At 43.0% G+C, this 27,601-nt stretch overlaps 1 protein-coding gene across 5 annotated transcripts in view; it reads right to left on the bottom strand.

Moving 5' to 3' along the window:
* Positions 1-21,414, bottom strand: part of LOC133493468 (copine-8) — a 60,062-nt gene extending 38,648 nt beyond the window's left edge. For 4 of the 5 annotated variants that reach the window (XR_009792989.1, XM_061806838.1, XM_061806837.1 and 1 more), the window contains exons 1-5: positions 21,164-21,393; positions 5,305-5,345; positions 4,552-4,598; positions 3,372-3,475; positions 1,450-1,489 (exon numbers count right to left, since the gene is read on the bottom strand). Coding sequence is in view for 3 of the 5 variants with exons in the window: in XM_061806838.1 (XP_061662822.1) it covers positions 1,450-1,489; positions 3,372-3,475; positions 4,552-4,598; positions 5,305-5,345; positions 21,164-21,261 (330 nt within the window). In the remaining 2 variants the exon portion in view is untranslated. Of the gene's footprint in view, positions 1-1,449; positions 1,490-3,371; positions 3,476-4,551; positions 4,599-5,304; positions 5,346-21,163 lie in introns of all 5 variants that reach the window. The other variant, XR_009792990.1, reaches the window with a different exon arrangement.
* Positions 21,415-27,601: the final 6,187 nt, after the last annotated feature.

The raw sequence follows: 27,601 nt of genomic DNA, 5'->3' as shown, positions 1-27,601 counted from the left end.
TATAAGTTATGTTATTATTGCAATGAAAACGTTTTGTGAAAGTTGAGGTCTGTTGTATAAGAAAACTGCGCTGCATTCTCATCATCACGTTAATAAAAAAAGGTTACTAGTTGACCGGCCAACTATTCCCCCATGTGGATATTTCTCCTCGCACAATGTTTGGAGTCATTTTTTTTGTTCATAATTTGGGGTGTCTGGAGCGTATCGATTGGGTCTGTATTATTTCCTATGGGAAATATTGCTTTGGTATTTGTACATTTTGTTTTCGTGAGACTTTTTGGGACGGATTCATCACAAAAGCAGAGGTTTCGCTCCATATGTTTATACACTGTACTACTTTTTTATTGATCCAGGTTGGGACAGATCAGAGGGCTCTCATTTAACGTTGAAAACCCAGGAAAAAAACATTTTTTTTGTATTATGAAACCATTTCTGATTGGCTTTTAGAGTGCCTTATGAAAGGATTCGGCCCCCTTGAACATTTCAACTTTTCGCCACATTTCAGGCTTCAAACAAAGATATAAAATTTTCATTTTTTTGTCAAGAATCAAACCAGTGGGACACAATCGTGAAGTGGAACAAAATTTATTGGATATTTTAAACTTTTTTAACAAATAAAAATGTGAAAAGTTTAGAAGGACTGCCGGGTCTTGGTAGATTTGCAGTGGTCTGATACTCCTTCCATTTCAACATGATTGCTTGCACAATGCTCCTTGAGATGTTTAAAGCTTGGGAAATCTTTTTGTATCCAAATCCGGCATTAAACTTCTCCGCAACAGTATCTCGGACCTGCCTGGTGTGTTCCTTGGTCTTCATGATTCTCTTTAAATAGAACACTAAAACTATCACAGAGCAGGAGCATTTATATGGAGACTTGATTACATGCAGGTAGATTCTATTTATCATCAGTCAATATTGGATCATTCAGAGATCCTCTATGAACTTCTGGAGTGAGTTTGCTATACTGAAAATAAAGGGGCCGAATAATATTGCACCCCCCACTTTTCAGGTTTCTATTTGTAAAAAAGTATAAAATATCCAATAAATTTCATTCCACCTCACGATTGTGTCCCACTTGTTGATTCTTGACAAAAAAATGTAATTTTATATCTTTATGTTTGAAGCCTGAAATGTGGCCAAAGGTTGAAAAGTTCAAGGGGGCCGAATACTTTCACAAGGCACTGGTATATCTGCGACATTGCAACGCCGTTCACTGGCAATTCAAATTTGGACGGGTGGGGGAAGTCGGCAGTCAAGTTGATTTTTGTCGCGCCGTTAGGTGCGTGCCGGGCCTTGAGTAGATCGAGATTCTCAACATTTATCATCCTCACCCATGTAATATATTGTTCCAACAATATCTTCTTTCCTCGTGACCTTGTTTATTTAAGTCAACCAAGAATGTTGCTACAGCGTCTGATAAACACTCTCAGGACAAGTTGGGGTACTCACGTGTTTTGACAGGTTGGCACTCTTGGAGTCGACGTCGTACCTATGCAAGAGGAGAGCGCGAGTGAGTCAGTGTGATTCAGAATGGAACTCGAGGGGGATTGCGAACGGACAACCGGGCCGAGCAGCTTGTCACCAGCAATCGCACCAGAAGCGGCGGGCATGCACTTCACGGCGTCACAGGCGCCTCCCCCTCCGCTAAACTGACACTAAATGGACTAATTGGGGGTCACACATACGATTGTGAGGGTATCTGTGTTCTGAGTATTACAGCTGCTTGAATCTGACTAGCTGATCATTCGAGTAATTTACACACCTCGTGTCTTCAATCCTGCCGGCGCGCTTCCTCACACAATACCTGGCAAAAGAAAATTTGCTCGGAAACAGCCTCCCTGCCTACCCCGAAAACTACACAAGCCACTCGGGGAAAAAAATTTGGAGACAATCGAACAGGCCATTCACTCGACAATCGCAGACCGTTCCCCAGAACATCGCTAAAAGTGGATTGCCATTTGCTGGGTAATATTTTCAGACGTGGGAAATGAGGGTCGATTTACAGGAACATTCGCAATGATGATTATCACGTGTACTGCAATTAGGATTTGTGGATACCAAGTGTGCCTCATTGCTTCTACCTCAAACCGCTCTCAAGATAATTAAGCAGGATTTTACCAATGTATCATTCTAGTCGAGTTAAACTGAGAGGCATGTATCATAAAAATACCTGAATACACAATATTTATATGCATCATGTAAAAGGCACATAAACATGAAACATTTACGCTAAAATGACAAACGACAAAAACTCATATACTTATCTATGATAAACGTGAATGAGATTTATGTTCGAGGCTGTGATTCAAATGCTTCTCCCCGTCTACTTTTACATCAGGCTCCCTATGCTTGGAACCTGCTGGTTGTTATGGTTACCGTTGTTACACTGTGCATATAGGCAGAAACATGAAACATGGGTATGTGGGAATACTCTCCACACGCAAAATAAGGTCTTCCCACAGGGCCACGAGCAAGCAAGTGTGACAGCAGAGGTAAGCGAATGAACTATATGTACAGTATGTACACAAACGCGCGCCTGGGACACGAGACCACACTCGTTTAATTTGGTTACATATCACTACCTGAATCGCACCCATGAGAAGGGCAAAAAAAACGTTGTTCCAAATCAATAGAACCTGAACAGATTGGCTGCAAACTGCTCCTCTCCACTATTATTACAGATAATGTGGAACCGCGGATGACGGCCGGGCGAGCGGGGCGGCCAAAGGCGCGCCGGCGAGCGATCGGATCGATCCTCGTAATCGAAAAGATGGAAGCCGCAAATAACGGTCATTTGCGACAGAAAATACTCATTATCTCCACCGGGCGAGGTTCCGCCTCCAACGCTTAACTGCGCGGGCAATTGGCCACAAGGCAGATTTTCAATAAACTCTGAGCAAAGTATAACTTACAAATCGCAGCGGGTTTATCTGTCGGGTCTCCTTGGCTCATAGATTAAAACATAATTAGTCCGTGTCTAATAAAATAAACCTGGTGAAATGCTATCTTAATTCAATGAGGACTGTAACAGGAGAGGGCTGGGGGTGAATCACCTCGAGGAAAAGTTTGCCAAGCCCAACTGTATCTTTGCTTTGTCTCTATTCATACACAGTGGCAGACGTCAGCAATGGAGAGAACTTGAGGACATGGAATAAATAAGTGCAATGATGGCGTCTGCTAAAAGGAAATCAATCTTCTTCTTGGGCTTTATTTTTTCAGCCCATACCTAGGGGGAAAAAAAAAACCCTAAAAAAGAATTCCAGTTCTAAAGCCTTGAGATTTGATTCAAGTGGCAACCAAAGAACTGGGAGCATGTCTGAAGAAACACACACACACACACACACACACAATACAAAATGGTGCTTACTTACAAGTCAAATCGAAGATTCTGTCGCTCTTCAAAGAAATAGTCCAAAATGAATTTCCGCACAAAGTCTGGATTAAGCGTGTTGTCGATCACCTCGGTTCTCCCAAACTGGAAATCAGACAAAACAGCTACTAGCTACTCCTGCTGATCACGTAAAATAATAACACACGAGAGATAAGTGCTTTAACCAGCCGCTAATGAGCGCGGTGGTGACTCATGTGCACAAGTAATCACTTGCAGGATTTCTACTCCCGCGGAAAAGTAACCGGTGAGACGATTAAACGAAACGTTAGCGCAATGAATGCAGGGCAGCTGACAGATCATGTCAACGAGGGTCAGGGAGGTTCTGGTTTGGCATTTAACGGAGCCTATTAACAACCCGTGCTGGCGACGGCACTACTCAGAGCGATAAATAAGCGCTGAGAGATTTATTTTTCTTTCATCGCATCAACGGTCGAGAATTCCGCGTGGGCACGGCTCGTTTTGGATCTACCATCCTAGGGCCGCCGGTATCAAATATTTGGAGAATCGATTCGTTTTGAAGCCGCCTGCCCCTTTTCCAAACAGTTTGTCTACTTAGCAGTTGGATATCCTCATGGTAGTCACGTACGTCAGTTAAAAACAAAACGATTTTTGTCCACAGCGACCACTGTTGGCTCAGCTGCAATTACAGCCTTGGTTATCCAACACAATCAGTTCCAGAAGGCCGGTTGAAAACCGAAACGTTCAAAAACCAAAGCATGTTTTCCCATTACAATGAATGGAAAATGAAATAATAGGTTCCAAGCCTAAGAAATTTATTTTTTTAAAGCGTATTTTAGAAATACATATATAGTTTAAATACATTTAAGAAATAGATTTATTTTTTGATTAAAATGTATGCTTTAGCAGTAGAGCATGCTAGGCAGGGAGTGCAATGCAGTATCTGTAGCGACTTGGCCCCCAACCTTGTAAACCTTTTTTTTTTATTAACAAAAGTGCAGAATAACTTTAAACAAGCAATAATGAGGGAGGAAAACACAGACAAATTGTTTTTTTATTTGCACAAAAAGTACGTAAAGTACATAAAAATCTCAATTTTCGTCCGAAAACCTATTTGTACGAAAACTGAGACGTTTGAAAACCGAGGTACCACTGTATTTAAGAGCATGTGCCCCCATCCATAAATGCACATAAACACTCACCTCTCTCCACTCTTTGTTGCCCATGCCTTGCGTGTAGAGGACGCAAACTGAAAAACACGCCAGTCACATGACATCATGAGCATCATCAAAGAATCAACGCGCGTTGACAAGCTGCAGATTTTTAAGAGTACGATTCCTGTTCCTGCGCCATCGCTAAAAAGTCATCAAAGCCGGGGAATGTACATTTATACGCGAAGGCGCAATCACGCATGTACATAATTCTCCTCTTCAGACGGGGAACAACGGTTTCAGGGCATTATGTTATTTCTTGGATGTAATTATCTAAAAAGGTAAAATAATAGCCGTGGCTCTTTGATGTCATTTCCGATGAACCCGTGTTAAAACAAAAGTAATTGAGGAAACGGCTGACTTGCATGACAAACATTTTGGTCCTCCTTTTTAATCACTGCTCTTGATTGCAAAGGTGCAGCGAGTGACGGCGCGAAAGCATCTTTTGATTTCGAGTTGCTCTTTTCCCCCACCAGGCCTTGTTACTCATTTTAAGATTGCGCCTTGATGTACGGTCCGCCCACTCCCCGCCATTATGTTAATCATTGTCAACCCCGTCCCCCGTGCGACATCACTGTCAGCGTCACCACCTTGTCATCCCTCTCCCGCGTTGCTGCGAACGTGGTGACATGCTTTGTACCGATTGTGTGATGTTTTATGCATTACACCCCCCCCCCACCCCCACTAAATTGCTTCTCGCCCCTCTCGCATGGCCGCGTCGCTGCACAAAACACAAAGCCTTACTTGGGTCGGATTTGGAGAAGGTGTCTCTGTCCAGTAGGTTCCTGCGAAGACGAAAAACAGATGCACAAATTGAGTTCTCGTCGGCTTGTGCCGCAGAGTGGATTTTTGCACATGGACTATTTCTGCATTCTGCTCATCGCGCGCCATTACCATAACTCTCTGTTTACAGCACCCCTGTGAAACTCCAATCTGAGGTGCGAGAAATACTTTGCGCACCTCACTATTGCCAAATAAATGAGCTCGTTTGTACTTGCAAGTGAAGTAAGCAGACTGTGGAGAATCGGTACTGTTCAACGGATGAAAATGATGCCCGTGGGAAAAAAAAAAAAACGAAACAACACAGGCTCAAATGCCACGCACGATACCTCGAAACTGGAATTACAGAGACGACAAAGACGGACAGCCTGGTAAAATTAACTGAATGTGGCCTGTGAGCTGCAATCATTCATTCTAATTCGAGAATAAAGGCATGAATGATAGCGATGGGTCTTCAAGACCTAGAGAGGGAAAGGAAAAAAAAAAAGAAAAAAACTCGAGTATGGAGTCGAGTGGGGTCAGGTGTGTCATTGAGGTTAAATCGATGCAGTGTGGTGGGAAAAGGCTTTGATGAAAAATGATATCTTGAGCTAGCTGATAGAGATACAGTGAAGAAAACAAGTATTTGAACACCCTGCTATACTGCAAGATCTCCCACTTGGAAATCACGGAGGCGTCTGAAATTTTCATCGTATTTGCATGTCCACTGTGAGAGAGATCATCTAAAAAGAAAAATCCAGAAATCACAATGTATGATTTTTTTAATAATGTATTTGTGTAATACAGCTGCAAATAAGTATTTGAACACCTGAGAAAACCTATGTTAATATTTGGTACCGTCGCCTTTGTTTGGAATGACAGAGGTCAAATGTTTCCTGGGGTTGTTCACCAGGTTTGCGCACACTGCAGGAGGGATTTTGGCCCACTCCTCCGCACAGATCTTCTCACGCCGGAACCTTGATACGCTTCTTACGGAGTCACTCCTTGGTTTTCCTGGCCATGTGCTTCAGGTCATTGTCATGTTGAAAGACCCAGCCACTTCAATGCTCTGACTGAGGGAAATGGGTTGTTGTTGGAGTGGAGGAGGACTTTTAAAGACGGACTAACATGTCTTTGAGGATCAGAATTCGAGCTGATAGACAGGTGTTCAAATACTTATTTGCAGCTGTATCACACATAAATCGTGAAAAAAATAATACATAATGATTTCTGGATTTTTTTTTTTTTTTTTAGATTATCTCTTTCACAGTGGACATGCACCTACGATAAAAATTTCTTCCATGATCTCTAAGTGGGAGAACTTGCAATATAGCAGGGTGTTCAAATACTTATTTTCTTCACTGTATTTCAGCCCTTCGCTGTGTTGTAGCCGCCATGGCTCATTAAAAAAAAAAGAAAAACTACTTTCACACAGCACACCTGAGCAACCCCCCCCCCCCCTCTCGGGTAAACAGGGTGATGCCAATATAAAAATAAAAGCTGCATGACACCCCATTCTGGATGCCCATCATGCACCAAGGGTGGCGCCATCGAATGCTCAGCGTCCCCCATCGTGTCCCCCCCCCCGGGTCATTGGTTGCAGCCTTTTGTACTGGAACGATGGCGTCGCAAACACAAGCCAAGCCGAAATAGATTTGGCATCAGTTTCCCACCTAAGTCGGGGGTAAAGTTGAGAGACGAGTTAAAATACACATTCTCCCCTGGAGAGCATATTTAAGGCTCCACAGTGTACGCGTGGCTGGTGCTCAAAGCACATCAGACATGGTGGCACTCCAAATGGGCTCCCCCCCCCCTGTCAGTGTGTGTGTGTGTGTGTGTGTGCATGTGCGTGCGTAAGACACGTTTTCAGGATTTCCACCTCAGAGGATAACGTGAATGATTCATAGCTCTCTCACTCTCCCCCCCCCCCTCTCATTCCTTTCCTGTTTTGTTTTTTATTTTTTTTTTTATTCCCAGTCGGGAGAGGGAACTAAAAGCTGCCATCTGATTCAGACAGGTCTGCAGGGATAAAAGGTGCCCAACTCAGATAGGTCCAGTATTATTCTTTTTTGCTACTTTTTAAAATGTAACTTGTCTGATACGTGCTGCCATTTCACACGGGTAAGGGGGGATCGCTACGATATGATCGGCGAATTGCTTACCATGGGCGACAATTGGGGAAAAACGAGATTTGGGGATTAAAAGTTTCACATTGTTCTCCAGGAGTTATCACAGCTTACTTTAAAAATCATGTTCAAATGTCAAATGTTAAAATATTCAGCGTGACTACACGCCGTTGCCCTTTTCAAGCACTCGCTTATACAGTCAGCAAATAAAGAGCACAACTGCACAAAGTGCAGCACGACGCCCTTTGATGACTAATTGTACATGAAAATAGCAACAAACAAAAAAAACAAATATCATTTAGCGCAGAGCCATAATTATGCAGATTACATTTATTCATTTGCACTGGAAATTATGGACATGAGGAAAGTCTCATCAGTCAAGTTAAATTTTTTTTTTTTTTTTTTTTTTACAAGCAAAATATGCTTATTCTAGTTACAATCTACATTACTTTCCATCCAATTTTTTCAAAACTGGAGACTTGCGATCTAACTCTTTGCGGAGCCACATGATCACAGCTGTGCAGTTACCATAGCAACGTACTAACAGCCCAATGAGGCTCCTTGACCAATGTGAAGGGCGGTGCACGTTTCTGCGAGGACTGAGGTATTTCACCTTTTCCGCTCCGATCCATCAGCCCGCTCTCTTATTATGTCGCACTTTTGGATAACACATCCATATTACTATTTGGACAAGGTTTGAGAGGTCAGGCAATGGACCTTTCCGACCTGTCAATCACTCGTACAATAACAGCCAATAAGAGCCGCATTGTCTTAACACGCCCCTCTCGCCGTATTGTCCCACAAGCAATGCTGGTTGTCAAAAGCGTGCGCTTTGAAAAATTAATGTTACGAAGAAAATGGTCCTCAGATGCGTTTGGGGAACGTGCAATTCTGATGAAAGATATCCTGCTAGGTTACAAGAGGCCCGGTTGATTCATTTTCGAAAGCCTAAAACACAGTTGGCGAAGTGTCTACGATGGATTAAGGCTCGCGGAAGAGCGCACGTACAACTGAATGTGGACAATATCAAACACAAGGCTGTATGTTCGAAGGTAAGTGAGGGAGAAGTATCTTCTCTTTGATTTCATGAGTCAAACTTTTTTGCAACGATCGCCGACATTTCGCTGTAATTCTGACATTGCGTCCTGCTCCGTCCAAAATCTCAATTCCGTGTACGTATCCTTGCGTGAAATAGTTGAGACCTCTCTGTAGAACTCTCTTGGACAAGTGTGACGCATTTGGCAAAAAACATACCCCAATATTATCTGGAATACGCGATAGAGAATTGACTTCAAACATGTTTTGTTCAGTCGCCGTTTTGGAAGCTTGTGGTACATGGCTAAGGGGGCGGCGCTTAAGGTTGCCATCGGAAAGGTTCATTGATGCAGTTATGTTTGCGACTAAACAACATTAACCCCCCCACCCTCATAAAATACATTGCTCACTACAGAAGAGAGATGGAAGAAAACTTGAGAACGCAATAAAAAATAATGCTTGCTATAAATAGCAGCCAGGTAATTCCCTTTCAGATTATACGCCACACATTTCGCCTGGAGAATGTTTTTTGGGGATTTTGCATCCTCACTGGTATCCTTTGCTCCCCCTCTGCCCCCACTGAGCTCTTCCCATCTCCTGCTCTTTCTCAGAGACAGCCGACGGCTTCTATGTCTTTTCCTCCCTTTCTTCATACCTCCTACACAGTTACTTGCCATTCTGTCTCGAGTTCCTTACCTCGGTCATCAATTTGACCGTGACCTGAAAAAGTAAAGTCCGCGGGGATCGAACTAAATACACTTACACACAATCAGTATGGAGCCCCCACCCCACCCACCCTCTACACACACGGTGCCAACTCGACACGGTCTAGTGCTTATCCAGTTCAACACGCATGCTCACCTTGGGTGTATGACTGCAAGAAAATCCTCAATTTTGATCCAGTACAAGCAAATTTTGTCAATCAAAAAAAATCATTAGCAATATAAATCCTGCATTGTTCAGACAAATTAGGTGATATGTACTCATGCTAAACATATTTTGCATTATTATTACTACGCACCTCCCCATGAAAAATGCAACACAATCTAGCGGCTGCTGGTCCCACGGGCGACATTTCCAGGGTGTCAAGTTGATACATCAATTTAACTTCTTTATTAATTCTTAATTCTATGCTGGTGGTACAATAAAGTGTTTCCCTCACTCGATTACATTTTTTTTTCAGTTATCATTTGTGATGAGTTTTTAAAGGTCCACAGTCATGAAATGCATGACTTTTGGTATGTTATTAATGTAAAAAGCCAGCCGGAATGGACCCATTCGTTTTTTCACCACAAAACATGATTTTGACATATGGATTTTTGTAACTCCAGCTATGAAAATCTTCGAGGGATTTGTTTTGGAGAAGAAGCAGGAAGGGACGTACAGGGCAGTAGCGCACTCAAGCGGTCTTTTCTGATTATACTAGTTTTACCTGCTGGAAGGTAGCGTGTTGTTCCTGCGTGTTAGCCAAAATGCCGGCTCGTGGCATTGCTGGAAATTGTTCGAACACTCATTTTTTCATACTTTTCAAAAAGACCCAGTTCTTTGTGAAAAATGGATTGCACGGGTGCAAAGGGCGAGAGCTTCGTGGGTTCCAAATGACAGGTAGGTGTGTATAGAGCGAAAAAAAAAAAGTTCGGGGGGGGGGGGCGTAATCCTCTCAGAATGTAATGTAATGTGAGCGTACGAAAGTCAAGGGTGCTAAATGTGTCAATGTGCCCGTTGCGGTTCATCCGCCGTGGACGGCTACGGCCGGGGTGGCTCATACATACTGTCGGGGAGTCTGTCGTTAGTTAGAAGTGATCCGCATATCATCTAAACATGGCTCGAAACGAGAGGGGAATATTGCCCTGGCCACTTCAATTGATTGTGAGATGTTCTCTTCTTCGAAAAGAGGTTCAGTGTCCCATAGCAGGTGTCACTAGGTGTTTTCAATGGCGAATGTCCCAATGTAACATCTGCTGATGGCGTTGCAGGCAATATGGCTCCCACTTGGATGTCGAATGAGACTTCCCCAACTTTGCGCATGGATGACACGCTCTCCGCTCATATTTATTTTTTCGTATCGACATTAAAGTGAATAATGTTGTGTATTTTTCATTATAATATCTATAGGGATGTCAGTGGGCCTTTAAAGGCACATGCATGTGTGTGTTAAAAGTCTTTAAAAAATGTCTTCAACAATGTTTGCGTGGTATTCTTCACAACCAAAACATTTCTGAATGGCATGACCCACACTCACCTTCGTTATCGACACATATTCATGCGAGGGGAGACTTCGTAATATTAGCGCATTGGAAGTCATAATGGCTTATTTCCCACGATTAAAATGAGAGCCTGTTGTTTTATCTGGTCTATTATCGCCGCAATTAACACAGCCAAGAGCAAAGGCCCACTCTAAATGCCATTATTCAAGAGATAGGTGCTAATATGCTGCACGGGACCTTTGTCCTGCAATTTCTTCGTTGCCGCGAAGGAAAAGACCCTTGAACCTCCGTGTAAAAATAGTTTTCCACCGACACTCTTATCGTAAGACGGCATGCAAAGGCTAATTTGCACTCCATGCCATTACATTTTCGGTCTCTGTACAGTAGAACAAAGTGTGGAGTTGCGCATAGCAACAGAGATGGAAGATTCTTGGAGACGTGGAGCGGTAGGGAACCCAACCGGGCGTGCGCAGATGTTCTCGACACAAGTACCTGTCCGGTTTCCCTCCCACCGCAGGTTCTTTCGCCTTGCATTTTTCATTGATCCATCCCATTTGACGAGCAACTCACCGGTTTCAAAAGACACAAAACACAAACACACTGCAGGGGAGCATGAGCAGCTTGTATTTTCCTCTCTGCTTCTCCAAACGGGCTGCCCTAATTCTTCCTGACAAGGGCTAGGAGAGCCAAGAGAACATCTCTCGCGTGCACACACGAGCGCCGTCGTGCGCGCGACAAACTAGACGTCCGTCATGTACGCCGCACATCTGCGCCAGTGGCAATTCACCTTAATTGCCTTTGTCACGACGCTTTTGGTGCAGTTTAGTCCGACTGGCCTCCGTCAGCACGTGTCGCGGGCCAAATGGTGTCAGCTGCATCCCAAGCGGGGGGGGAAGACATTAGGAATAATACAAAAATGATGACAACGACCTTCTGATCAACTTTACGGCCATATGGCGTTTTGTTCTGCCCTCAACACGTACGACAAAGCAGAAGGAGGGACAGGCGTCGTTTCTTTTTCAAGGAGTGCCTTTGCGTGATGTTCTAAACGGGAGTGCAAGTGTCTGTTTGCGCACGGAGGATGGAGAAAGACAGCGAGAGACGATACTGTGCCGGGCTGAGGCCAGAGGTGGTTCCTCATGAGGGAGAGTTAGACAGCCTCCCCGGAGGACATTAGACAGTTTCTGTGTTATGTGAGAAGGCTGGAGATGACTTCATTAGGCTGCTTTTTTTCCCCTCTCTCTGTCTCTTATCTCTCTCGGCTTCCCACTGTAAACAAGGCTGCGAGGCTTACGGTGCGAGAAGGCATATTTCTTGTCAAATGGTCAGCATTAGCGTCAGGCTGTCGATCCAAAAAAACGCTCTGGACAGCTGCTAAATCTTCTCATTTGCGAGGAATAAGGGATGGGAGGGCTCAGGCTGTCTCGCCTGATTTGAAATCGCAAAATCGGAATTCAGAGTTTATACAATGTCAGTCCATCCTATGGGAGCTGATCTACATTCATGAGAATGAAATGTCAGAGCATCACAGTGTGACCCGCTGCTTATGTACGCCGAAATGTCATCAGCGGTGTGACTGACAGGACGCATGCGCGCCGGCGCTTTATAATGGCCGATGCTTGTCTGCATGCTTTCAGTTTTTTTTGTTTTTTAATATCGTCTGGGGATCTTTAATAGTTGGAATTCGACTTTTAATTTTCCATTTTTTGCTCCCTCGCTGGGATGCAGTCGAAATTTGATACAGTTTAGTATTGGAACATTTTGTACACAAACTTTTGTCATTATTCTATCTTTCATTTTTCCAGCAGTGAGCGGTTTTAAGCAAAGGTCTTCCTGTGTCCATGGGTCGGTCTGCAATAACATCAATTCCGCGGAACTTCTCTCTTGAGGTTCTGCAGGCGCAGGCTACGAGTTGATGAGTTCAACTGCTGCGAGGACTTAAGTGGGATCTCTGGTGGAGCACTTGGATGGCACTTTTAAGACCTGCAAGTCACCCACAAGTCAACAGGCCTTTCAGCTCGCCATTCTTGATCCATCCATCTTCTCCGCCACTTATCCTCACAAGGGTCACGGGGAGTGCTGGAGCCTATCCCAGCTGTCAACGGGGAGGAGGCGGGATGCACCCTGAACTGGTTGCCAGCCAATCGCAGGGAACATCGGGGCAAACAGCTGCACTCACAATCACACTGAGGGGCAATTTAGTGTCTAATTAATATTAATATTGCATGTTTTGGGGATGTGGGAGGAAACCGGAGTGCCCGAGCAGGCACGGGTAGAAAATGCAAACTCCACACAGGCAGGTCCGGGATCGAACCCGGGACCTCAGAACTGTTAGGCCAATGCTTTCCAGCTGAACCACCGTGCCGCCTCTTCTTGATACATTTGAAAAATGCGATTACAATTTTCCCCAAGAGTGGAAAAAAAAAAAAACTGCACCAACAACAAAATGCCAACAGCGACAAATAACGGCAACGCCTCTCCATGTCAAGGCCTACGTTGTACAAGACCTTTCCAAATATTGACAGTTTTTATTTCTGGGTAACCAACCATCATTGCATAATGCATCTTTAGTATATATATATATATATATATATATATATATATATATATATATATATATATATATATATATATATATACATATACACACACACACACACACCACACACACACACACACATATGGGCTGTGAGGCAGGGAAGCTGCTCTTCAGTGGCTGATGGATAAGCCATAACCTCGTCTAAAATAAGACCACATCTGTGTGACTTTGAGAAGAAGGCCATTGTGCACAACTTTACTCAGTCAGCAAAGTGTACAGGCAGAGTACTATGAATTTAGGTGTGTGTGCGCGCGCGACCTCAAGTGACGACTTAACTCTTTCCATAAGATATTACTACAATAGTGGACTATAAGACAAACAGGCACTTTATGCATGAGAGAAACATGCCCGGTGCGCATTGTAATTGAACACACACACACACGTGTAGCACAGCACCGGCAGGTGACTTCCACAGAAAACCAGTCAAAGGAAAAGAGCAACAGAAGGAAAAGGGTCGATTGTAATTTCCTCACAGTGCATAAATCTTTACCGCCTTGACTCTGAAAGGCAAAACCTGATTACACAACACTGGGGTGGGGGGGAAGAGAGAGAGAGAGAGAGAGAGAGAGAGAGAGACATGAAGTCACAGTGCTCGGGCTGAGACTCAAAGCTGGTGGCTTAAGTCCGACACATCCAATGCGCCAATTCACGAGATCAATTCATGAGCGCCTTGAAAGGTTTCTTCGTCATCCTGTCGCTTTGTCTTAATGATTGCTGCCGCCATTGTGTTAGCAATCAAAACAAAGCCCGCACCCCGCTGCTAAGAAGCACATGTAAACAGACGGGGAAAATTTGGCCACGCCGTCGTCACCCACGCTCGCGCGCATCATTTTGTGCGTTGACCTGGCACTGAACGATGCTCTCAGCGGGTGACCCCAGCTTGGCCTCCCGAGTGATGGTCTCCAGTTTTGTTTTCAAATAGACAACAATTATCTGAGCTGTGGGAGGGCCGGAAAAGGTCAATACAATCCTTTCCTATAGGTTGAAGTGGGAGTGAGCTACCTTTAATAGATAATAACCAGCGGCCGAGTCAAGCTTGAGGGGGTTAAAACGAGGGGGTTACACTCCGATGTAAATCATTGCATCCTGACCAATAGGTCATGGTATTAAGTTTCTAGTTGTTTTGCCAATAAATCAAGAATACCAATGTTGTTAGGTCCACTGGGGCCGCAATTAAGGCAGTAAAAAGAAATTATCCTCCAACCACTGATGCAGATGACATCTGCCGTTATTTGACTGTTACGCAACCCTTTGTTGAGTCTAAACAAAATCGGTCAACAGGGGTTAATCCTAGGCCTTGATAAATGCTAAATGCAAATGGTTGTCACAAAAAAAAACAGTGTGACAGTTTAAAAAAAAAAAAAACTCCATGTGGCCCTTGCAAGGACTTATCTGGAAACATTTTCTGTGTGTCAGACGAATGTAAGGCGTAGGTGGGACTGCATCACGGATCCGTGCTGAGCCCCTTCCTGTTTGCGGTAGTAATGGATAAACTGACAGTTGAGATTAGACTGGAATCCCCTAGGACTATGATGTTCACAGATGATATTGTGATCTGCAGTGAAAGCAGGGAGCTGGCGGAGGGACAATTACAAAGATGGAGGCACGCACTGGAAAGGAGAGGAATGAAGATTAGCCGAAGTAAAGCAGAATAAATGTGAGGGGCGGAGGAGGAAGAGTGAAGCTCTAGGGAGAAAAGATAGCGAGGGTGGACGACTTCAAATACTTGGGGTCAGATGTTCTTTGTGACAGAAGAGTCTCGGCTAGGATGAAGGGCAAAGTTTATAAAACAGTGGTGAGGCCGGCCATGGTGTACGGATTAGAGATGGTGGCACTGAAGCGACGACAGGAAGCAGAGCTGGAGGTGGCTGAAATGAAGATGTTGAGGTTCTCGCTCAGAGTGAGCAGGTTGGATAGAATTAGAAATGAGCTCATTAGAGGGACTGCCAAAGTTGGGTGTTTCGGAGACAAGGTTTTAGAGAGCAGACTTTGATGATGTGGACATGTCCAGAGGTGAGAGAGTCTGAGGATGGAGCTGCCAGGCAAAAGACCGAGAGGAAGACCAAAGAAAATGTTCTTGGATGTTGTGAGGGAGGACATGAGGAATGTTAGATGTTAGAGAGGAAGATGTTAGAGAGAAAAGATGACACACTGTGGCAACCCCTAAGGGGAGAAAAGCCGAAAGGAAAAAAAAAATCTTTCAATTGCAGCCTACGCAATATAAAAGACTTGGGAGTATTGATACAGTCAGGTGAAACTGCAGGAATGCAGTTTGCACTGCCAAGCCACTCCGGCAAACGTCAGCCAGCTGTAATTAGGGTGTAATGTCGCGTCTGGGTATCACAGCGCATTTTGTTGGCAACCCAAAAACAACGATACAAAACACCAAATGGCTCGATTAGAGTCCAAATGGGAAATGTTCACGTTTAACCTTTGGATTAAATTCGCTTTCATAAAATCTGGCCTTACATTGACCTACATTTGTCTAACCCACTTTTTATCCTTTTCTTGGCTGCGGCCCAATAACCTGAAGTGTCTTCCCCTTGTCTGCTTCTATTCAGCCAGCTCGGCGTCACCAAGTGTTTAATTATCTCGATGAGTTGAAATTGTCTTCTTCTTTTGTAATCTTTCTGTAAACCAAGACGTGTAAATCATGAATGTGTAGAGGGACGAGTACTGTTTGTAAGTAGGCTTTTCCAGCTCATCCTTTAGAAAATACACTTGACATATGTCCTAGCCTCAAGGCCAACAACAAATGTGTAAAAAAAAAAAAAAAAAAAATCCTCTCTTGTAAAGGTTTCATCTCATTCAAAAATAAAGCTAAGAAGTATTCATGTTCCCCAGGAGGTGAAAAAACTGTCAACCAAAGAACCTCAAGCGCACGATTCCCAAAACCGGAATGCATATTTACAATGCAAACAACATATGGTGTCAACGTCGAACACGAGGACGAGCAGGCTTGCTCGCTTCCTTAAATTTGTCCTTCTTCCTCTGCGGCAAAGTATCCGAGAACCCGCATGTTATTATTGTCAACAGCTATAAAGTTTGCAGACAGTGCTGAAACCGTGGCACGAAAGTCCAGAGGGAGACGCAGCAGAAGAGGAGAGGCTGACGGAAAAACACATCCTCGGCGGTGTGAAAGAAAAAAATGCACTCTGAAGACAGTGCCATATTTCTTTTTGACTAAACTCTTACACGAGCACCTGGTTTTACAGTGGGGTGAAAAGAACAGATGCCCACCCTGATCCTGTTGGACCAGCTCTTCATTTTCAACAGGCACGTCCACAACACTTATATCATAGGATGATTAACATAAACCTATAGCGCTCGTGCACCTCGGTCATAAAATCACGTGACTTTTGTTTACGTCGCCATATTGCCAGTCAAGCTAAGCATTGCTCAATGCTAAGTCAGTCAACACGGAAATATGTCTTGTAGCACGACGCCCAGAATCTTGTCTGATACCGTCAGACATTTAGAAAGTGAAAATAAACGATGGTACGTGGAAAAACGAGTTAAACTCGGGATAGTGGACCCGTATTTAATGCCGAAATTGATGTTTTCGCCGACAAGAAATTGGACTGTTAATTCGTTTCCGCTTGTCTTGGACAACTGGATCTACACTTGGATCTGGTGAGTAAGTCGTCAAGATTTACACGGAAAAGTTTGAAAGCATATAAAAGTCTGGACGCATACGAATACTTTGTTGCTGGATCTGTTCTCATCAGGAATAAATCCCACATAGTGACGGCTCGTGAACGCGGAAGTGTGTTCGGCGACATGTTAACCTTCGCCGGGATTCATCGATGTTTTCAGCTCGTATTCAATACAAATACCAATATTTAAATAAATGTCCCCTGGTTTTACACAAACTCTCATTCATTAACTATGATTGGGGAAAAAAAAGAAGGCAAGCGAGTCAGCTCCTCCGTAGCGTTTCCCAAGTACTTATTATGCCAAGTTTGCTCTTTTGAGAACAATGTGTCAAAAAAAATAAGACAAAGTCGGCTCCTCTGTACAAGAAGCGTGTTGCGGCCACACGTTAACCTATGTAAACCTCTGTGTGACCGACAGTTTATTTTCTTGTTTTAAATACGCACTGGACTCATTTGAGAACAATGCAGATGTAAAAAAAAAAAAAAAAAAAAAAAAAACGAAAAAAAAGTTTGTTGGGGAGAGGTTTACTGAAGTTTAACATGTGGCCGCAACACGCTTCAGCGTACTGTATGTTGGAGACGACTCCCTGCAGTTTGGGTTTTTTTTTTTTTTTTTAATACACATTGTTCTCAAATGACCCAACTTGGCTTTATAAATATTTCTTGTGAATTTGAGCTAGGGAAGAATAATTCCTACCTGAAGGGAAGTGATCGCTACACAGTCGTGTGTATTTGGTTGGGCACCATCCATCACATTTAATTGCCGAAATCCATCGATATTTTCTAGTCTTTTCAGCTGGTATTCCATAGAATAATCTATTTGAATATCCGTCTCGTCTGTTGTAACAACCAACAGCACAAGAGGTCTCGGGTATTGTGTATATTCTGTTCCGGTTCAATGTCCCCCACACTGTCGAGCAGCTCTTTTTGACCGGCAATATGGCGCCGTGGGAACGGTGACGTCACCTGCACGAGCTCTATTTAATTAACGCATGCATGCACGTCAGCTTTAACATTAAACTTTGAGCCTTGCAGGTGGGTCACGCAATTCATTTATGATATGATTTATGTGTATGTGTGTGTCCAATCAATGACTGTGACGGAATATTTGTACTTGAGAGGCCGTTCGCCACAACAGAGCCCCTCGGCTCCATCATGTAGACAATAACTCCACCTCGGAGTAATTTAATCTTCACTTTATGGGCGAAGAAGGATGGCTTCTGTCTGCTGCTATTCAGGCCAGCTCGGAAATCTTGGAAGAGGGGGTGTGCTCTTTTCTTTCTTTCGCCATTCCCTCCTCAAACACTCCAAGTCAATTTGGTCGGTTACGCCAGGATTTGTTTTTTTATTAACTCATTTTTACACACTCCATAGAGTGGTATGCGCATCTATAGTTTATGTTGTCTCTTATTTTTCTGTCCTATGTTTTTGTGTATTTAGTTCTTTGTTTCTAAATACTTTTAACCACGTACAGCTCAATGCAAATACATTTGCCTGGTTGTCACCAGAGATTTTGTTTTCACTTTATTTTGGAATGGAAGCATTTGAGTTACTCGATTAATCTTTTCAGCCCTTCCATGCGCAAAGAAAGAAAACAAAATGCATATTGTCCTCCAGTAATAGCTTATGTTCCTTTTTGGTCGCTTGCTATAAACCAGATTATTGTTCTCGCAGGACTGTGGCGACCTGAGCCGAAGCGGATCCTTTCGCGGAAACAAATCTCACATGACCGTGTAGAGTACGAGCCCGTTATATACAATTTAAAGTCAATCGATGTGAGCTGGTGCCACTTCTCAGGTATCGATCAGCATAACCCTCCCCGGCTAACTGCTGACTCGTACTTTATATCCCTGTAGAATCTGAAACATTATCGGAATTAGCCTCATTGCAGGCCATGGGCCGGGTGGGTCAATAGTTGCGCGGCAGCCTCACTCTCCCCACACTCAGCCACTCGTACGAGTCCATTAATTATAAATATCAAATCGATGAATGGAAGTCAAGTGATGATCACATCACTTGTTTGCAAATGACTTTTCCTCAAAACCGGCAGAAACATTTCAAGAGCAGCCTTTCCGGGAACTCTCTTGTGGTATATTTTTACACGAATTACTCACATTTTCGCAGGCTAAGATGCCGCATGATCAAATTCATGCCTTCAGTTTTTCTCTCTCGTCTCAGAATTACTGCGAAAAACCGAGACTATCATTTGCGACATTATCCCCATTGTACTATTTTCTCCGTCTTTGTCCCTACGCCACACAGAATTTTCCGCTCCCCTCCCTTTCGTAAACTAACACACAATAACTTAAAAAAAGCCGAGTAACCATGGAGATATTGTACACCGGACCGGTGCGTCGAAAAGACGGCAGACCGCACGCAACACGCATTGTACAGTCGCGCGCTTGCAAGTGACGGCATTTCAGCTACGCCTCGGGTTGGAGGTGGGTGGATGGCCACCAAAACAAACGTCCCCTCCTCCGCCGCCCTCCCGAGGGGCCGAGGAGCCAGGTGACTCAGACATGAGCAAACTCTGCCAAAACACGTTCATATATTCTGCTGGAACATAACATGATCCCTCCGCTATGAAAGCGTACAAAAATAAGCCCAGGTATGCAGCAATGGCCGTTGTCCACCGATTTTGTATCGTGTTAGTCACGTATTTGAGTCGGGCCGGGGCCTGTTCGGACAGACACTGGGCGAGAGGCAGTCTACACCTTGGACTGGCTGCCAATCAATCAGAGTGCACATATAAACAAACAACAAGTAACAGCTACAAGGAAGTTCACGTTTTCTATTAACCCAACGGGATGAAAGCAGCTCGTCGAGTACAAGGCCAGGAGCCACGTGAGCACAACATGCAAAAAGATTCCATTCCACAGCTCTTGGTCGTGAAGTAGAAAGGCTCACCAGGTATTAGAATTACACGGGAAAACTCTCGAGGTGAGATCCAAGAGAATTACAAGGACATTTGTCGAGAAAGAGGTCACAAAGATCAGACTATTAAAATGTGCCCTTTTGTTTTAAAGGAGCTGAACCAAGTTAATTGGGATACCATTGGCGAGCCTTCTGGAAATACCTGTGACATATCAGTGACTCATCACATATTTTCAGTCACATATCATGCCCAGTGTGACGTTTAAATACCGCTTTGGACTGGATGTCAAAGTCCCTGCATAGGTAGCAGCAGAAAGTGAAACTGTCGGGCTTGTACTCAACAAGTCATTGCAGTCCATAGTTTTGGGGTTCGCATCTCGGCCGGGGCTCCCCGTGCGAAGCGTACGCATTCCAGCTTCTACTCACATTCCAAAGTCACGATTGTTAGTAAAATTCAAATGCGCGGTGTAAATCCGAGTGCGACTGATCCGTTTTCTGCGTACTTTTCCGCTATTCCGGCGCCATTACGGAATGCATAGCAACGAGAGCACATTGGAAGTGAACAGGTACATGGTTATCACCCTTGGAGACGGGCTATTTGACCACAAACACCGCTGCAGCACATGTAGGCAGTTTTGACAATACTCACAGCCATACGTTATTTATTCTCTGGAAAAACTATGAACGCTACTGTATCTCGGTGACTGGTTGTGATGTTTTTCCATCCACTGGTGTGCAGCAGAAAGAGCTTTACAATGATAATTTATACCTGCCCCTCCCCAGAAAAATATGGCTTAATATATCTCATGTCAAAAGAGAAACACTCTGGTGTCAATAAACTGACATATCAGGCGTGTTCTCGTTTGTTTTGCCAGTGTTGTCACCTTTGAAATGCCTGTGTGTCCCCTCACCATACTGGAAAGAGGAAATCCCCAATAAATCAGCCATTTCTGCCCAGCCCGTCGCATTTTCAGACAACACACCCACGTCTATTTTCCCAAACACATGACATATTTTGTCAATTCAACAGCAGAATGACATTTCAGTCGACGTTACTGTTGACTGTTGTGCTTTGACATGCCGTTTTTTTTTTTTTTTTTTTTTATGAACTCGTCCAACTTGTTCACAAACCTTTTGACAGACCAACTACGCTTTCGAAACAGTGTTGAAATGACACTGGAAGAAGTAAATGTCAAAAATATTGCACAAGGGAGAAAATTTTGGGAAAAAAAAAAAAATCACAAAAACTTTGAAGTTTGAACCGAAACTGCGTTACGACTAGAGTGCATGTTTTAAAGAAGAGGGAGAAGGATAAAAAAAAAAGAGAGAGAGAGAGATAGAACTTACCTGCAGGACACCGTGATTTCAACTTTGGTGGCCGGAATGGACGCGTGGAGTGGGTCGAAGTCGCCTATCGACGCCATGTTCAAGAAACTGTTGTTCATGCTGGCAAAAGAGTTTTTGGTTTTCCACGGCACTTTCCTCACGCGGTTGTGGTCCGCCCCCCCACCCACCCCCCCGGACAGCGGCGAACGAGCGACGCGGTGGAATGTTGGCCGTCGTCGGCATAGAGTGGAGCCGAGGTGCCGGGGGGAGGAAGGGAGGGTGGAGGGTGGGTGGGGCGGATGGAAGACAGCGAGGGGCTGGGAGTTCGCGTGTCCCTCCGCGCTCTCACCTCTCTATCTCTCCCACACTTCCTCCACTACTTCTATTCTTTGTCACAAATGTCTTCCCCCCCCAAAAAAAAAAAAAAATCGTGATAATGACTTGTAGTTTGCGTGTACTAGCCGGACGATTTCCAACATGACAAGGTTGCGCAGGGAACTACTTGACGCGGCGGCGGAAGCGTACGTCGTGACGTGGCACTGGAATGCTCGCTCAGTTAACTTCGTATTATCATTTTTTTTTATTGGACACATTTTTGGGCCTTTTTGGTGCAGCCGTTTTTTTCTTCTTCATTAATATATTGGAAAAAAAATATTAATTCCATATCACAAAAACTTGCTACTTGAACAAGGGAGTGTAGACTTTATATCCACTAAGTAATAAATAAAAACGATCAAAATAAATAAAACAAATGAAAATTTCAGACAAAGTATACCATTGATGGGTAAGCTGCACAAACATTATAAGTTGGTTTATTTTTTTTTTATTGGACACATTTTTTGGGCCTTTTTGGTGCAGCCCTTCTTCTTCATATATTGGAAAAAAAATATTAATTCCATGTCACAAAAATCTGCTATTTGAACAAGGGAGTCTAGACTTTATATTTGCTAGTAATTAAATAAAAAAAAAATCTCATACAAAGTATACAGTTGATGGTTTAGCTGCACAAATAGGATACGTCGGTTTATTTATTTTTTTCATTTTTTTTTATTGGACCATTTTTTTGGACCTTTTTGGTGCAGCCCTTTTTTTTCTTCATTCATATTTTGGAAAAAAATATTAATTCCATATCTCAAAAATCTGCTATTTGAACAAGGGAGTGTAGACTTTATATCCACTATGAAATAAATAAAAATAAATAAAACCTTTTTTCTTCATTCCTACATTGGAAAAAATGTTATTAATTCCATATCGCGAAAACAAGGGAGTATAGACTTTATATCCACTAGGAAATAAATCAAAATAAATAAAACCAATAAAAATCTCAGACAAAGTATACCATTAATGGGTGAGCTGCACAAATATTATAAGTCGGTTTATTTATTTTTTTATTGGACACATTTTTTTGGGTCTTTTTGGTGCAGCCCTTTTTTTTTCTTCATTCCTACATTGGAAAAAAAAATATTAATTCCATATGTCAAAAACCTGCTATTTGAACGAGGGAGTGTAGACTTTATATCCACTAGGAAATAACTAAAAATAATAAAAATAAATAAAAAACTCACACAAAGTATACCATTGATGGGTGAGCTGCACAAATATTAGAAGTTGGTTTATTTTTTTATTTTTTTTCCAAACATGTTAACACGCTTCATGACTACTGCACATTCTTATGCATGTTTTAGATTTTATGGCATAAAAGTGTTTTCCAAACAAATCGTTGCAATAATTATGAGAAAATAGACGACTTACTTGAGATGTGCTGAATAATTGGCAATAATATGCTTATACACGCCTAATTATGTAATGTACTGTGCTTGAAAAAAAGTATTAGACCACTCAATGTAATGTTTACGCACATGAGGACAATATAAAGAGCATTAATAATAAGCAGAATTATTGTGAAGTTTTCTAATTTTAATTCTTCTGTGTGTTACAGATATCATGGAGGCTGGGAAAATACCAGAAGAACATTTTTCATTATTATAAACCAATTCATCACGAGCGCATCGAGCACACAGTTGTCTAACCACGCTAATTTCTTATTAGTCGGATATTAGGAGTATTACCAGTGTTTGTTTCAAGACGGCAATTACCCCGTCCCCTCTTTCCAATGTTTACTTTTTTCCGTGCATCTAATTTAATCAACTGAAAATACCCTCCTGCTGGCGTGGGATAAAATGACAGTGCTATGAATGCGAAGGGACAATGAGGAATATGATATTATGCAGATGTTTGTGTTCTGCGAAGAGCCTGATGAAGGAGGCACTAATGTTCCGGTAATTAAAAGAAAAATCATTGCGTCACGTGAAGTACGGAGACAAAAGTACGCAGTCGGCGTCGTTGGCGTCAGTGCACAAGTTTATTCCCAATGAAGGTAAAGTCCGATAAAGGCCGCTAACTAAATTATGACTTAATATAGCTGTCAGACACACGGTACATATACTGCATAAAAGGCTTGCAAACAGACCAGACAACAAAACTTTTTAACACCGCTGCAACAAGATCAAACCACTGAACCATAATTCAGCAGTTGCTTCCACCGACATGCATAATACATGAAGCCATTAGTTCAGAATAAATTGCACAATTATGACACGAGGCCGTAGCAAGAGCCTCATTCATCTTGTGATTTGCCACGGGGGTGTACGCACATTTACTCCTAATGTGTTTGAACATTTGTGTGCTTGAACATTTGACATGCGAAAAGTGTTTTTGTTTCTTCATTGTGTCTTTGTCGACCTAGAGAAAGCCGATGACAGAGTACCAAGAGAGGAACTGTGGTACTGCATGCGCAAGTCCGATGTGGCGGAGAAATATGTTACAATTGTACAGGACATGTATGAGGGGAGCAGAACAGCGGTGAGATGCGCCGTTGGTGTGTCAGAAGAACTTAAGGTGGAGGTGGGAGAGCATCAGGGATCCGTGCTGAGCCCCTACTTGTTTGTGATAGTAATGAATAGACTGACAGATGAGGTTCGACTGGAATCCCCTTGGACTATGATGTTCGCAGATGATATTGTGATCTACTGTGAAAGCAGGGAGCAGGTGGAGGAACAATTACAAAGATGGAGGCATGCACTGGAAAGGAAAGGAATGAAGATTAGCCGAAGTACGACAGAATATATGTGAAACGGGTCCAAGCAGGGTGCAACAGTTGGCGGAAGGTGTCTGGTGTTCTCTGCTAAAGAAGGGTCTCCGCTAGGATGAAGGGCAAAGTTTATAAAACAGCAGTGAGGCCGGCCATGATGTACGGATTAAAGACGGTGGCCCTGAAGAGACAACAGGAAGCAGAACTGGAGGTGGTAGAAATGAAGATGTTGAGGTTCTCGCTGGATAGGATTAGAAATGAGCTCATGAGAGGGACAGCCAAAGTTGGATGTTTTGGAGACAAGGTTCGAGAGAGCAGACTTCGATGGTTTGGACATGTCCAGAAGTCGAGAGAGTGAGTATATTGGTAGAAGGGAGGATGAGGATGGAGCTGCCAGGCAAAAAAGAGCGCGAGAGGAAGACCAAAGAAAAGGTTGATGGGTGTTGTGAGGGAGGACATGAAGACTGTGGGTGTTAGAGAAGAAGATGCACGTGAAGGGCTTAGATGGAAAAAGATGACACGCTGTGGCGACCTCTAACGTGACAAGCCGAAAGGAAAAGAAGAAGAAGATGTATCGAAGAACGTATGCCTCAGCTGCGAATGGGAGTGCTGTTAACCAAATGAACAATAACAAAGCACACACTTTATCTGACAAAAAAACTCAAAAGAAACCATTTATGATGAGATATTAGAGGAGAAATAAACTGACACTCATAAATGCGTACCGCCGCGATGGAATGCAATTAACAATGAAGAGTAGCGAAGGTCACTCGGTCCGGACTTTAATAAGCAATCCAGGTTCTAGATTGCACTTCTCCGAGCCGACGACCAGAATCTCAGGAGGTGAAGTATCGATCAGCGCCCTGCGCACAACTTCGATGGAGACACTTTCAAGAAGAAAGTGAAACAGAAAGCGCAATTCCTCTTCAAATTGCTTTGGAATTGAACTGAGGAACATGGCGCCGGGACTTGGCGTTGGGAAAGTCAGTCGCTCATATTTGGCAGACAAGTGTCCTATTTTGAAACCTTTTTTTGGATACATCTTCCACTTGTACAAAAAAAACCTATATAAAATTGTTTAGAAGTGTACAATAATTGGGACCAACTCAGACAAACCCAGGTTAAGAACTGCTAGCTAGCGAAAGAGAAAAACGTGACTCAGCCCATGGAGTAAACTAATCCCAAGACCTCTCCTAGTTTTCACACTTTTTCTTCAAGTCTTCCAATGGAATGCAGTGTGAAACTAAAACTAAAGCAACCTTGTTATTCAGAATATTAGAAAAATGCCAGATTAAATTTTTTAATTACTTTATTGCTAATTTTGTTCTTGGCTAGTTGGATTAGCTGCTATTGTGTACTCTTGATCAGCGACTCCGACATTAGCAATGGTTTGCAACCTTGTTACATTAATTACAAAATTATAATTGAATTAGGAGTCACATAAATATAATTTGTAATGTTTCTTTTAATATGAGCTGAGTATGTCATGATATGAATACTTACAGTATCTCAAAAGGTGTACTGTTGATTAGGGGCTGATTAATTCACGGGGCAGCCAATTTCATCATGAATTATTCAATTCCATTGTGCTGTCTGTCGTTCATATCTTTAATGTTGTAAGAATTAAATAACCAAACAAGTTATTTTATTCATGATATATATTTTTAAATGAATCCATTATCGAACTTTAACTTTGCCAAGTATCAGAATGGGTTGGGCCCAACTATTGATCCAGTTCAATAAATCCAAGTATGACTTAAAAACATAGCGCACAGTTAGAAAAGGTTCTCAAAAGTATTTGTACCGACGTCATCCTCCAGATCTGGGATGACCACATGACATGAAATCTGATTTTTTTTAAATCGCAGATGCTCTAAGCGGGTGTCAAACTGCGCGGGTGTCAAACTCGTTTTTCTCACAGGCCACATTGTAGTTCTGGTTTCCCTCAGTGGGCCGTTACAACCGTGAAACAAAAATATTGAATCGTCTCATCATATTTACATCATCAATTTATTAACTAGTTTTGGAATCAGAAATCAAGGGTAACGTTTTTTTTTTTTCCAACTATTCATGTTTGGTAAGACAAAAATTCTCGTGATATCTCAACGTTGTCATTTATTATGGCTGACAATTTGAAATTTTGGTACCGATTTTTTTACAAAAATTATGGAAATTGACGCTGTAGATTTGGCTTTGCGGGCCACATAAAATCTTGCGGCGGGCCGGATCTGGCCCCCGGGCCTTGAGTTTGACACCTGTGATCTACTGCATCTCCAGACAATTCCGCTGCCCTTGTGTCAACGCCATTTTTACAACCACTACCGCACCCGCGTACTCTCGGACGCCACCTTGCATACGACCGCTGTTGACCTGCGCTTTTATTGAGAGCGCATAGATCCTTGCTCCAGGCAAACCCCAAGAGCAGCCCCCATTGCCGGTCCCCTAACTCATAACCATATCACCATTCCCAGCCATTTATTCCCAAATTGATTCCCCCCGAAAGAGGCCCAGATGTCATTTCTTTAAAGGGGAACTGTCATTTCACAGGTAAAAAGCTTTTTAACAGGCGTATCAAAAACATTACTCCTTGCAATAATCTTCGTGAAAGTGTGATGATCTGCCGAAGGGATGGGGGGGGGGGGGTGGTACGCGGTTAGCTGTGAGCGCATTAAGTGAGCAAGCCGCACTATCACGGCTCATCAGTTCTGGTCATAAAGCAGCAGCAGCAGCAGCAGCACCGCGGGTATTTTTAGCCGCAACATTCACTCAGTTGGGAGCTGGAAGCCGAGGAGAAGGTGCTGGTTATTGACCCGGTCTACCTGAACCTTACCGCTTGCATCTTTTAACTCGCACGACTTTGTTTATTCACTGCCTCCTCGTCTCCATGAAGTAATCGTGTTTTCATACTCGTCGTAAAACTGACATGAGATGTCTAATGCTCGGGTTATTACCGGCTTTTCTTTTGATACCGCAATAAAAAAAATTCTAAAAGAAATAATCAATTTTTCAAAAATGTCAGTACTGAAATTGTCCTCCAATCATGGATTGACACTCCATAAAAATTTTCAATCGCCACATCATATCTACACCCAAAATTTATTAACAAGTTTGGGAATCAGAAATCAATGGTAATGAGTTTTTTTCATCCATTATTCATGTTTGGCAACACAAAGAAAAACATATATCTCAACATTGTCATTTATATGACAATTTGAAATTTTCACAGGAATCATGGAAGTTGACAGATTATTTGCCTCCGTGGGCCACACAAAATCATGTGGCGGGCCGCGTCTGGCCCCCAGGCCTTGAGTTTGACACCTATGTTCTAAAATGATGAAAGGATCTTGACTTTGTGAGAACATGTCGAA

The sequence above is a fragment of the Syngnathoides biaculeatus genome, chromosome 20 (genome assembly GCF_019802595.1).
Source record: "Syngnathoides biaculeatus isolate LvHL_M chromosome 20, ASM1980259v1, whole genome shotgun sequence".
Classification (NCBI taxonomy): domain Eukaryota; kingdom Metazoa; phylum Chordata; class Actinopteri; order Syngnathiformes; family Syngnathidae; genus Syngnathoides; species Syngnathoides biaculeatus.
This window is presented reverse-complemented; position numbering and strand designations above follow the sequence as displayed.